Source organism: Diadema setosum, chromosome 8 (assembly GCF_964275005.1).
Source record: "Diadema setosum chromosome 8, eeDiaSeto1, whole genome shotgun sequence".
NCBI classification, from domain to species: domain Eukaryota; kingdom Metazoa; phylum Echinodermata; class Echinoidea; order Diadematoida; family Diadematidae; genus Diadema; species Diadema setosum.
In genome coordinates, this window is record NC_092692.1 from 553,534 (window position 1) to 567,011 (window position 13,478).

Genomic DNA, 13,478 nt, shown 5'->3' on the forward strand with positions numbered 1-13,478 from the left:
CACATAGATACTTACCTGAAGATCCTTTATTGGGGGGGGGGGACACACATTATTTTGTTAATCTCTATTTTACTTCTCTCTCTCCATCTCTATGAGTAAGTGAGTGTCTCGTGTCCGTTTCAATCCTGATTAACACACTACACTTTTTAGATTAGTATAACGTCTATTTTCTAGGTTTTAATCCAGTGACAAAATGTTCAAGCAACAAAACTATTTGGGATAGATCATTTTTATCGTGATGTGAGTTTAAAAAGTTGTAAAGAGTTTTTCCAACAAATATTTTTGTTTCTTATGGAAAAGCAACCCCCGCTCTCATAGACTATTCCTTGACGTTCCTTCTGGTTTTCACGCATAGTGACTATATCTCAGCCAAGCGCTGTTTGTCTTGAATATGTTCTTGCATGTGTATAAGAAGTGTATTTAAAAAGTTTATGAGAAGTTATCAGATATATAAAAATTGTCAACGCATTTTCTTTATGGCAGTTTTAAAGATATGCATGTGTTTCAAATGGAACTGACGTTTAGATGTAATTATTGGAACATTTTAATTGGAAGTAATAATATTTCAAATTGTTCTGTTGTATTACTGTATACTAGGGTTAAATAAAACTGTAACATTGACTTACAAATGAGAACTGTTCTAAATAAATACTTTGAATTCCATCCTAATTGTCTCCGTCGTTCTTTCATGTTGAGACAGAGTAGAGGAGAACGTTCATGTGCGTAAAACAGTGAGGGGTGAGAGAGGCATGGGAAACCGAGTGTGAATAAGCTAGATCGTAGTTACAGTTTGTACATGAGCAGAACAAAAGGTCGTTTGTGCCAACATGTATGTTGGTTTGTAAATTTACTGAAATAAGAATCTGTGAAGCGATGATTATTCGTGTTATCCTTATACATAAATGGTGCTTGCCGACACATCCACCTGACGATTCTAAACCTGGTATTTGACAATATTGATATAACAAACAACTTGTTAAATGCATTGAATGCATACCAATGAAATGGATGTTTTCCAAGAGTTAATAGACGGATCATTCTGGTCATCTGGTCTACGCAAATTAATTCCATATTTTGACATGAATTCCATAAATCGTTACATTTGGCGAGCTTATTAATAATGTCGTTTTAAAAACGTGTGAAGTGCCTAACTAAATGAGCAAAACGAAAGGTCATGACGTGTACCAATGTGCACTTGGGCTAATTATGCGAACTGTCTTATTAGACACTACATGTGTGTGAGTGTATGTTTCTGTGAAAGGTAACAAATGAGACCAAAGTTTGACTTCCAATGCAATTTCAATCCCAAAGAAGAAGACATTTCTGACACATCGTTTTCGCAACCATGCATGCATACACTCGTAGGACCTTGAATGCAAGCCTACACTATGTTCAATTAAAGAATATAACTAAATTTATATCAATCGATGTTATCACAACTTTGTTTTACATCGGAGAATTGAAAGGACCCTGGCCCACCCTTCACAGATCACTTCATGACGTGTTAAGAATCACGACATGTATTATTTGACTGTCAGTTGCTTTATCTCTGTAGGAACTAACCTATCACTCGGTAGGTTCGATTGGACTTCAGTTCAACAACGATCCCCGTACATGGAAAACATTCCTGAGAACTACAGTACCCGATAAGGCTAAATTTTGGAGAGTAACAAACTTATTTATCTGCTAATCAGAGCAGAAAGAGAGAGAGAGAGAGACAGAGATTGGGAGAAAGGGAGAGAGAGAGGGAGAGACAGTTAAGTACAGAATAACATGCAACACTGTAAAAACATCGGTGTTAGATTTAACACCATGGGTGTTAAATTTAACACCGATCAAGTGTTAATAGAGGACCACACCCACAGGTGTAGAAAATGCACTGTGATGGTGTTGAAAAGTGTTCACCTGACACTTCGTGGTGTTAATTTGACACTGTACCTGGTGATATTTTGACACTGTACTGGTGTTAATTCAAAAATGACACCACACGGTGTTGATTTGATATTTGTTGGTGTTAATATCAATGGTTTAACACCCGTCCAGCTTCAATAAGAGACCACACCAGCTGGTGTTACTGTGGCGTAAATTCATTTTCACGTTTTAAAAAAAATCTAGTATTTTAATGTAAAATTCTTGATCGTCTTGTTTAAATTAAAAATCAACAAGAAGTGCAGTTACTAAGAAACTCTTCAAAAAACAGTTTTATATTTGGAAATGACACCCGTAGGTGTTAATTTAACACCATAAATGAGCACCGAAAATTTAACACCAGCTCGGTGTTCACTATTTAACACCGGACTTTTTGCAATGAAGCTGCGATTTTATGGAGTAAACCAAGAATAATATTGTTAGGAACGAGGATATTCGAAGCAATCTGTTTCGTACATGTACCGAAAATGAATAACACTTAGGGGTTGTCTCTCAAAGAAGTACCGGTAAACAGGAATTGTCAATGGATATACAGTGTAATGCTAGATTTACATTGTGCGAGGAGTATCATTTCAGAAGTATCAGTGCATAATAACTGCTTTTATAAGCATATAATTTGTCATTGTTTTTTGGTTATGTAATACAGTAGTCTTATACCATGAAAGATGTGTTACAATGTACGTATCATGACTTTCATATAGGTACAGAGGAGAAAGCCATATTTAGTGAAGCCATATGTTTGCAGCAGATGCAGAAGAAATTTGCATATCCCTACACTACATGGCTTCCATTCAATGATGTGCCTATGTATTGTATCAACGTCAGTCGTACCGTGCAATTTGCACAAAGCCAAAGCATAGCCTATTTGGTGCTTTCAGCATTCGTTATGTGAGATGTTTTCACTTCTTAGCGACTCCTTCAGAATATACACAGAATACGACTGTGGACCAAGTTGTCAAAACGCGAAATAGCTTTTATTGTACACCACAATCTTGCTTTTCTAGATAACCTAGAAGCCATTTTTTTTTAATTCGTCATCTCTTACGAGAAACCGCGGGAAGGAGAGATCGCAAACAATGAAGTGTCAATCTCAAGAGGTAAGTTCATCTATACATTTGATAACAAGGTCTAACAAGGTTTCATTTATGAAGGTTTTCTACCGTTAATTCGTTTCCTACGTTTGTTAAAAGACACAGTCGATTCAGAATCTTTGTTTCGGAAAGACAAATATTTTGTTTTGTTTGAAAATGATAATCTTATCATAATAATCAACACGCATGTTATTTCTAATTCAGCAAAATATATTTTCCCACTTCAATAGATTATTTTAGGTGATACAACTATGCTTGCCATCTGCATGATGTTATCACCGGTATTTGTTATTTTTTGTGTCCAGAATTAAAGAAAACGAATTTATGCAAAATGTATTTTTGGAGCGACGGTCATTAGGAATTAACTAATGTTTTTATTGCCAAAGTGATTTGAAATATAGAATGTTTATCACATGTTATGAAAACGCTTTTCTTTAGTAATCTTTAGTGTTGCATGTTGTTAACGTTTATATTCATGATGGCAAGCGGTTTGAATTTTTCGCTGTGTATGTTTAGTATTTCCTTAGTGTCTCCAACTTTGCCTTTTCAATTTTTATTATACGTCTTCTTTCAAACCCGTCTAAATACGCTGTCTACTCTTTACCAACCAACACCGCCATCTTTTTCTCTCCCCCCCCCCCCCTAGATTTCAAACCATTTTTCATCGTCATTGTTCCCTTTGCCAGCATTATCACACTCGCCATTATTGTCATTCATATTCGTAGTGTCAGATATATCCGACTTGACTGAAGTCGTTCTCTATACACACTTGACAGCTTCTGGTTCATGGGCAATTGAAGGCAGTCAAATTCGTTTGCATGGTGACGTTGGCTTCGCTGCTTTTCTCTGTGATATGGTATGCTCGCATGTACTCTGTCATATTTACTGCCCCAGCGGAGTGCAGCCAACACACACATTCCATCGACGTGTTTAATTGCCATGTAAGTACAGCCGTATTATGTATTATGAATGCATTTAGAAAAAAAAGACCCCAACCAAAACGATATAAACAAAGTCAGAACTTAGTTACTGTAGCTCGGGGAAGAAGAGTAGAGTAAGTTCTTTGATTTTATTTGTTAGTTAATTAGTTTAATTTGTACAAGAATGTAAAAAGGGACTTGCTGCGCTCACATGATATATCTGCAAACAAAGCCTTCAATAATTATTCATCGTTAGGAATACGCAATGTCCGGATTCTTTTTGTTGGATACAACACTGTCTGTTCATTGGAAGCCCCGGTCGAAGCCTCTCGGATAACGTTTCCACGTGCTCCAAGTAGACCTACAATGTATTATGTGTAATGAGTAATGTGTGATGAGAGTTTCAATGAGATTCTTCGTACATTGTTTAATGACATTTATGGCAAGGGATCTAGATCAATAATTCAATTCAACTCAATCCTGTTTTTTTTTTAGAAAGATAGAAACAGACATAGCAGTCATGACGAACAGATTATGATGCAAATTGAGACCCCAAAAACCTCTTCTGGTGGGTCAGGCTACTCCGGAGAAGGGTGGACACCTCGATCCCGGCTGATTTGGTTTCCAAGAATGAGTCCTGCATACAGTCAAAACCTGCCTTAACGGCCACCTGTCTATAGCGACCCCTGCGGTATACGGCCAATCAAAAATAACACCCCCAGAAAAGCCATGTTAACGACAGCGTCTATAGCAGCCACCTGTCTGTAACGACCGTTTTTTTCTCCCTTGAGTGGCCGCTATAGCCAGGTTTGCCTTCTGCTGAAAGTGAGGAGGTACTTCCAGTACCTCACTTTTTAAAGTGAATGTGAACGTCGAAGAAACGAAAGTGTAAGAGGTTGAATGTTTAAAAGATTGGCAATGTGTAATGGTATCGATTGACACTTAGCTTGCTAAGAGCACACACCACAGTAGGTAACAAAGGGAAGTCACTTTGCCTATTTACGAGGATAAAGGATTAAGCCTCAGAGAAAAATCATTTACACGGGTTTCATGGAGTATAATTTCAGTTCAAGTTTTGTCAAAATACTGTTTAGCTGATACGTATACGAAGTTAATGCTTCCTCCTATGAAGTTATGATGATACTCATTTTTTGTGACCGATCTGGGGTATCAAAACACGCCCAGAGTGAATGATGACCATATCAAAATACAATACATTGTATATTCGAGAAGTCTTATGTTCTTACAAGTTTACAGCAATTTGTTTCGTTTCAAAAGTCAAGGGGAAAAAGAACGAAAATGGGTATAAATCGCAGTGATTTACAAAAGGATGGTGGGTTCGGGGTAAAGATGTCAGCGTTAACTTGGTTAAAGACGTCACGAGAAAAATGTCAAGAGTAAAAATAAAGATACAGCACTGAGAATAAAATCAAGTATTGATACAGATGCAATATCCGCAGAATTCGTTATTTAGACGCAAGTCCTCATAAGCGCACATCAACGCAGTTACACATAAAGTCTGGTTTCACGTGACCCGACATGTTTGATTTGTCTCTTTGTGCAGCTCTCCCGTATTTCATACGCAAAATTGTACAGGATGCCTAATAGTACAACAGCAGAGAACTCCACCTTAGATGAAGATGGCATCAGCTTGTTGGCTATTCCTTTCGTTGGTTCTACCCCCGTCGACGCTCTTCGTATAGTTCATTATCATTCACAGGTAAAGATAGTATGGGTACCAGAGGTTGAACCTCTCTTTACCTTCTGCCCACTGGTTTCTGAGGGTTTGTCATGTTTCAAGGGTTCTGAATCCGAATCTGGATGGTGCAATTTACGCATCCCTGAGGGCTTTGAGATATACGAAACGCCCGCAAAATGGCTGCCAAAATCTGAAATTCCCATTATTTCCTTATAAATGTGAAAATTGAAAAAAAAAATCGAATCCTATTTCGGGTACTGAATCTGAACTTGGATGATGCAGCTCTTTCATCTTTGAATGTTTTGAGATATTTAAGATGAGCGACGAGCTTGTCACCAAAATGGCCGTCAAAATAGCTTCAATATCTGAAGATTTTATCTTTTTAATAATGGTGAAAATTGAAACACATTAAAGTTTTTACCCGTTTTCTATGGCGCTGAATCCGAGTCTGGGCGACGCAACTCTTTTGTCCTTGAACAAGTTGAAAGGTTTTGAGATATTCTCATGGCTTCTAAAACCTAAAATTCCTTTAGGCCCATTATTTCCTTACAAATGGTGAAACATTGTCCTCTGATAGAGTTATTCGAATGATGGAACCGATGATGGTATTTCATTTACATTCCAGTTTAATGAATTTGTCAAATCAGCAAGAACGGTATCAAAATAGTTTCCACAATGTTAATCTAATATTTCCCAGTCTTGAATGTCAGAATGTTTGCATGCGTATCTTGGAATGATTGATGTGAACATCCTCTTCAAGAGATGTCATTCCAATACTTGCGAACACAAATGTTTGGGATAACTTTATAATGGCCAAAAAGATGGCCGCCAAGATGGCTCCCAAGATGTGAAGTTTATTTCGGCTAGTGTCAATGACTGTGTGACTTTTTTGGTTTAAATGTTGAAACTCGTTTTGTGTTTTTATAAGACTTGTATGTTATCATAATTGTAGCATCACCAGAAATGGCGGCAATCAGTGGCGGCGATTTTATGAAACAAATGAGGAGGGGGGGGGGGGGGAGTGACATCGTATGCATATGATACCCCTATTATGCATACATGCGTGGCCATGCACAGAAAGTTTTCGGGGGGGGGGGAGGTATATAGGGGGACACACAAGGGAGGGGATATCCCACTGTCGCAGGAGGGAGCTTTTGCATTTTAGGAGTGAAATTCGACATTTTGATGCACACCCTCGGAGGAAAATCTGGAAAATTCCCAATCGAAAAAGTAAGGAAAATGAATATTCAGGGTAATATGAATAGTTAAAGTGATAGTAAAGTATTGGCGGAGATGTTGAGCTTTTGATTTTTTTGCGAGATTCCAAGAAAAGATTTATGAAATAGTACAGAGCATACCATTTGGGTTTGGAATGACTGAAACATCCAAAAGCAAAGTAATAAAAAGCGATCGCAATAAAAGATGGGTCCCACACTCACGTTTTTATTAGAATCGCTCTGTTTTGGATATCTCAGCCATTTCAAAACCAATTTTCATCAAATTAACATTAAATTCCTCATGGAATTGCATGATCTTTCATATTCTATAAGTGGTTTCTCATTATCTCACCAAAAAATGTTAGAAACCTGAAATTAGGTCTCAACCAAAACTATACGATACCTTTAACTAATAGGCGGTATCTGTCACCCCCAGATCCGTGACTGTGTGTGTTTTTAATGTATACTGTCTGATGGGGTGGGCCGATGTGGGGAGAGTGTTTTTGGTAGAATTTAGAAGCAGAGTAAAACTCTAATAGTTTAATGATTTATAACGTTAATTACACACATGGGATTTCAGATTTTGGCGGGCATCTTTGCAGTCATTTGGGTGGCCATTTTGAATGTGAAAATCCCCATGGGTACAAACGTTGCATCGTCCACTTTGGACCCAGCACCCTCGAACTAGGGTGAAACCATTTTTTAGTTTTTCACCATCTATAAGGAAATAGGTATATGAATTTCATGTAATGTCCTGTTATCATGGTGCAGTATGTTAGTTAGAACATCTAACTTGATACTCATTTCCTGACCATACAATAGAAACAGACAGACCCTATCTTTGCTACGCAGTTGATTACAAACACTTCGAGGTCGTCTTCTTGTCGGAAATAAGTAATATTTGGCATTCTTGTCTCCGTTTATTGATTTGAGGATGAAATTGAAACACATAGCTGCTTATAACAAATTAGATTTGTGTTAAGTTTTATTCCGATTCGAAATATTAGATTTAGACCGTATTGTTTGTGACCTCTACATACATCAATTGTACATGATGTAGTGAACACAACCTCCGACTTACTGAGGCTGTGAGAAACCAGGGGAGTGGCGCCCTCTTGTGAAAAAAAAAATGAATGCACCGGTCCATCACCATTGCTTCCATCATTCATTTTATCTCGTCAGTGTGTTTTGCGCCTATGCTTAAGAACACACATAAATGATGAAGAGGAGATCAACACGAAACGAAATATACAGGACTAAAACTAATGATGTTAGAAAACGTTGAATACCGCCAAACGTGAAGATTATTACTGTATTTTTCATGGGGTGACAGGTTTAAATAATGGCCTAAAATGTAAGAAAAAAAATAAAGGTGCGTTATGATCTCAAATAAATCCCCTGCTGCAGGAGTAGGACCAGGAATGAATGGAGTTAGTGAGCACACGTATCGAGATAATTATGTTTCAATCGGCAAAGCGGAAAGCACTTATGTTTGAGTTTGGGGTATGTTGTGAATGTGTTATGTGCAATTTGAAATCGGGGGCAAAAACGGGAGAGGGGTTGAGCTCCAACTCCTATCCCTCGTTTTTACAGGAATAAAAAGAATCGAAATAATAATATGGATAATAGGGATGATAAAATTCACGAACCCATAACTCTCCGAAATGTCATCCTGGAAATTGATTTTTTCATATAAGGGGGTGGGGGTGGTAAGTTATCATTAAATATTGTGTTTATTTTACACTATATCAAATTGTTCTTTTCTTATTACAATATCTGTTAAATGCACTATTAATACGCCTCTGAAAAATGCGGTGGTATGAATCGTATAAAGGTAAAATTCTAGAAATTTGAAAGGCTGCTTCCTACCTACATGAAATTCTTTAAAGAGCGTTAAAGGCGAAAGGTATGTCAGTCTTTAGAAGACACAACATTTTTGCTCCTGCAACAACTGCTGTGGTCTTATTTTCTTAAAGGACTTAGAGTTAGGGTTATGGTTGTGATAAGGTTATAGGTTTAGTTTGATATGAAGATTAGGATCAGGGTTAGGGTTATTCTATGGGGTATAATCTGTGCTTGGCTCAGCATGCAGATATTTCATGACAGTAATTATTGTCGCAGGAGCAAATGTCATGGAACTACTCTGTATTCGCTTATCATGTCTGTTATCAAGTACATGACACCGAACCGATACACGCGTACATTTTGTGAGAATGTTTTTCTTACAGAACCTGACTGTCTACAAACCTCGAGAATTCCTGATGGATGACAGTCCGTGCTTTCTAGACAGGTACCACGTGACAAACAGCTCAATACCTCGACTTCTTCAACTCATCAAATCTCACCTGGTGAGTGCATGTTACGCAGAGGTTAAATGCAAACATGTTTGCCGACCATGACCAGATGTAATGAAACAACCATTTTTAAACAAGATTGTGCATGCTATAAATCCTTTTGTGTCATGTATCATTAAACTTATCGATTTCATATGGAAATCCGTACTGCTTTAAAATAGGCAGCGTCAGAAAATTATTGATTACAGCCAATGCCATCACAATACACACTGTAATACTGTAATATGAAAATCTCGGCAAATATATTTTGTGTGGAATTCGATGCCTATTGCTATAATTGGGAGTTAGATCACTTCACATCAGTTTAATATCATCATTACCGTTGCTCAATGTTGATTTTGATATATGAAACTCATCGCTTGATTTGTCTAGACAAGAGCATCTCTCTCTCTCTCTCTCTGTCTCCTTGAATAGAAAAAAACCCACTTGCATTAACGATATAATTCACGCTTCTTAAAGTATCAATGGGTTCTCTCCTTGCTGAAAGAGATTCCATGTCTTTATTATCTTATTTGACCGAATATCAATGATTTAATATTAACTTAAATGTTGATCTTTCACATTATCCCTTAACTTCAGCATGTAAGAGTCAGACTCCAAATAGTCAAACTTTGGCTGAAATTTACATCGCAGCCAGCGGTTCTAATCGTATCACTCTTAAATTCTATTGAAGTACCGATTAAAAAAAAAAGTCACTGGTCTCTATGAAAAACAAATGCTTTTGTGGTTCTGTAAGATTTCTAATAAGTCATTTCGATAGACTATCATACTGCTATGAAGTATGTTTCTCAAGCTATATGAGCATTACCCATACATGCATAGATTCATTTTAACAAAGGACTGTAATATGGTTTATGTCCAAGTACGTTTTTCAGACTGTACACACATGACAGATGTCCTTCAAAATTACCAGACTTTGTCAACTTAAAGATGATTGCCAAAAGAATATTTAAACGTTAAGAAAGGGTGCTCTGATCACGTAGGAAAGTGTTTCTAGAATTGCAATAATTATGATGTGGCTACAAACGTGTTTCCCCAAGTGGAAAGAACACAGTGTCCCACAGTGTGTTCACAGTGTGTTCACAGTGTGTTCAAGTGGTCGACTACGTGAAAACTCTCGAATTTAACAATGTGAAGATGATTTCACACTGTGCTGTGGTCTCCTAATGCTTTGTTTCACACTGTGAACTGATGACTCACATTGTGCTCACACTGTTAAAACGCTCGAATTTAACAGTGTGAAAAGATTTCACACTGTGTTCACACTGTGTTTCTCGCACCGTGAAACACTGTGTTCTTTCCATCAGGGTCTATCCGAGACCCTGCTGATGACCTCTGTATTCTTTGATATCAAGTATTTATTCTCCCGTGCTATAACATATATTATTGTCACATTCGAGATCATGTTGGCCTTCACAGGGATCGACGCGATTTCATTTCCCTGAATCATAATTACACAGCGTCCTTTCTTTACCATGCGCTGTGCTTTATGATAAAAATGTACTTCATACCAAAGTTCCCCAAGCCCTCCAGCTACGTGGCAACTCTCTCTCTCTCTCATTATATATATATATATATATATATATATATATATATATATATATATATATATATATATAAATCGAATTAAGTTATTCAAGAGAAAATGTATTTCATTTCAAATGCATCTGGCATGCAATTTATAGGTCTATGCATGTGGGTTTCACTTATGCTACCGGTCTTTCCTAATTCATTATGTGTTCTTCAAGAATATCGCATCTGTCATGCAATTATTACTTGTCAGATGTTAAGGTTAACACTGATTTAGAAAATGTAGAACAATAAATATGAAACATCGGGGTCATAATACCAACACTTGAAATGCAACGTCATCCCTGTTTGACAAAGAGATTGTAACTGTGCTCAAGAACGTGGACTCTTAAAATAAAATCCAATTAGCCCCATTTTTACATAATATTGTGTATTCATTTCACAGCCTTTGAAGGAGATATACCTTTATATCGATACCCTTACATCGATATATCGATATTCAATCGATCCTTTGTAGATTATGTGCAAGAAAAATCTTGACATGTAAAGAACAAAATTGACATAGGAGAGCTCTCTGGCTTAAAAAAGAGAGAAAAAACAAGAAAAAAAAAACAATGACCTGGTCTAACTCATTACATAGTTTCAACGAAGGACTGATCTATAGTTTTGAGTGTATTTCCTCAGTGTTAGAAAGGCGCTTTCCCATTATTCATTTGAGAGGTCAAATGATCTATAAAAACCCACAGTGTAGCTGAAAAATTGCCTTATGCAAAAATCAAAAACATTTTCTTCATGATTTCTTTCTTCTTTTCCAGGTGGCCTTGAACGTGTCATTCGAGAGTTTCCGTATAGGGCGCCCCGAGCGACGACATGAGGTAACTAATCTGTGCGACATCGCTGGACAGTACGCTATCAACATGTGCAGCGAGGTTCCTTCTTACTGGCTTATTTGACCCAGGATAATTTCATAAAGCAATCAAATCAAACATTTCAGTTCTGTGACAGAAATCATTGGTGACCAACACAGGCATGCTGGTACAATCTTCAAAACTCACTAAGTCATCGTAAAAGAGGGTGGTAGTAAAGTTAAAACATATATACAAAAGAGTTTAATGCACAATTTTAAAGAGAGTGATGTCAGTGGATATTGTGAACAGTTGCTTAAAATCTCTGTGGCATTTGGTTCAGAGGACTTTTTTTTAAAAAATCACGGCTCTTTAATTTTTCTTCAACATAATAGTATTCTTTGTAGTGAGACAATGCCCTCACCCCATCCCCATACTTCTTTATTACGCGTGCTGGTGAAACGGCCCTAAGGTTATTCTGAGAACAAATAAGTAGGGCAAAATGTATAGGGTAGAATAAAGCATTGATTATCCAACATAAATCTTAACAATGAAAAAAAAAATCAATGATATCACAGCTAGCAAAGAGACTGGGAATCCCCGCTCTACATACATTTTTTCTTGCTGCAATTTTGCCCCCGACACATGTTGAATTCACAGAATCTATGCGTAAAGAATAATAGTAGGGGCCTATGTAGGCCTAAATAACGGATTGCGTGGGTTTGAATAGCTAAAAGTATGCGTCATTAACGACCAGTTGTTATCTATTTTGTTTGTTCACGACATGCCACGTAGCGTTGAAACGTGTGAATAAACATTATACATGTATTCAGATGATACTTGTTTACTCATGTCATCAAAAGAGCTAAGATAAATTGAAACAAAGTTAAATGAAGATTTACTGAAATTGTCACACTGGTTGTATAAAAACAAGCTTACGGTGCTTATAATACTAGTAAAATGTGCAACATTGTTTATTGGAACGTGCATCGCTTAAAAATTGAATTTTAATAAGATTGAAAGTTGTCGCATTTCCATGAATGGTAATGAGATAAAAAAAGATGGACTCCTGCAAATATCTAGGAGTAGATATCGACCAAAATCTTTCGTGGCACAATCATATCGAACATATCAAGAAAAAAGTTATAGAAAATGTACAGTTGAAGAGATAACGTCAGTTCATCAACCATCGCCCTGTCTTATATTCACTAAAACGCCCGAAACTGCCCGCGTCCGTTTTATTCAGTAGTTTTATGCGTTACCATTTTTTATGCCTCCGCCACGAAGTGGTGCCGGAGGCATTATGTTTGCGGGTTGTCCGTCCGTCCGTACGTCCGTCCGCTTTCGTTTACGCGATAACTTGAGTAATATTTACTAGAATTTTACCAAACTTGGTCCAAGTATGAAGTATGATGGGGCAATTATTTGATTAGATTTGGGGTGAAATCGGCGAAAGGTCAAAGGTCAAAGGTCAAGGTCAAAGGTCAAAGGTCAAGGTCAAATCATGAAATTGCATCCGTTTACGCGATAACTCAAGACTGGATGGAGTAAATTTCACCAAACTTTGTTGGAGGATGATGTATGATGGGACAATTACTTGATTAGTTTTTCAGTGAAATCTGACAGAGGTCAAAGGTCAAAGATCAAGGTCAAATCCTAAAATTTATCTGTTTACGTGATAACTCAAAACTGGATGAAGCAGCTTTCGCCAAACTTGGTCCAAGGATGATGTATGATGGGACAATTAGTTGAGTAGATTTTAGTGATATTGGCAAGAGGTCAAAGGTCAAAAGGTCAAGGTCAAATGCTACAAATGTTGCAATTTCCCCCATATCTATGCAATGCCCAAAGGTATTTTCTTGAAACTTGGTGTGGACATGTAATGCTGCGTAA

General features: G+C 37.2%; 1 protein-coding gene across 1 annotated transcript in view; it reads left to right on the forward strand.

The window, feature by feature from the left end:
* The first annotated feature begins 5,537 nt into the window (after positions 1-5,537).
* Positions 5,538-13,478, forward strand: part of LOC140231681 (fibronectin-like) — a 51,228-nt gene continuing 43,287 nt past the window's right edge. The window contains exon 1 of the mRNA XM_072311835.1: positions 5,538-5,637. Coding sequence (XP_072167936.1) covers positions 5,538-5,637 — 100 coding nt within the window. The remainder of the gene's footprint in view (positions 5,638-13,478) is intronic.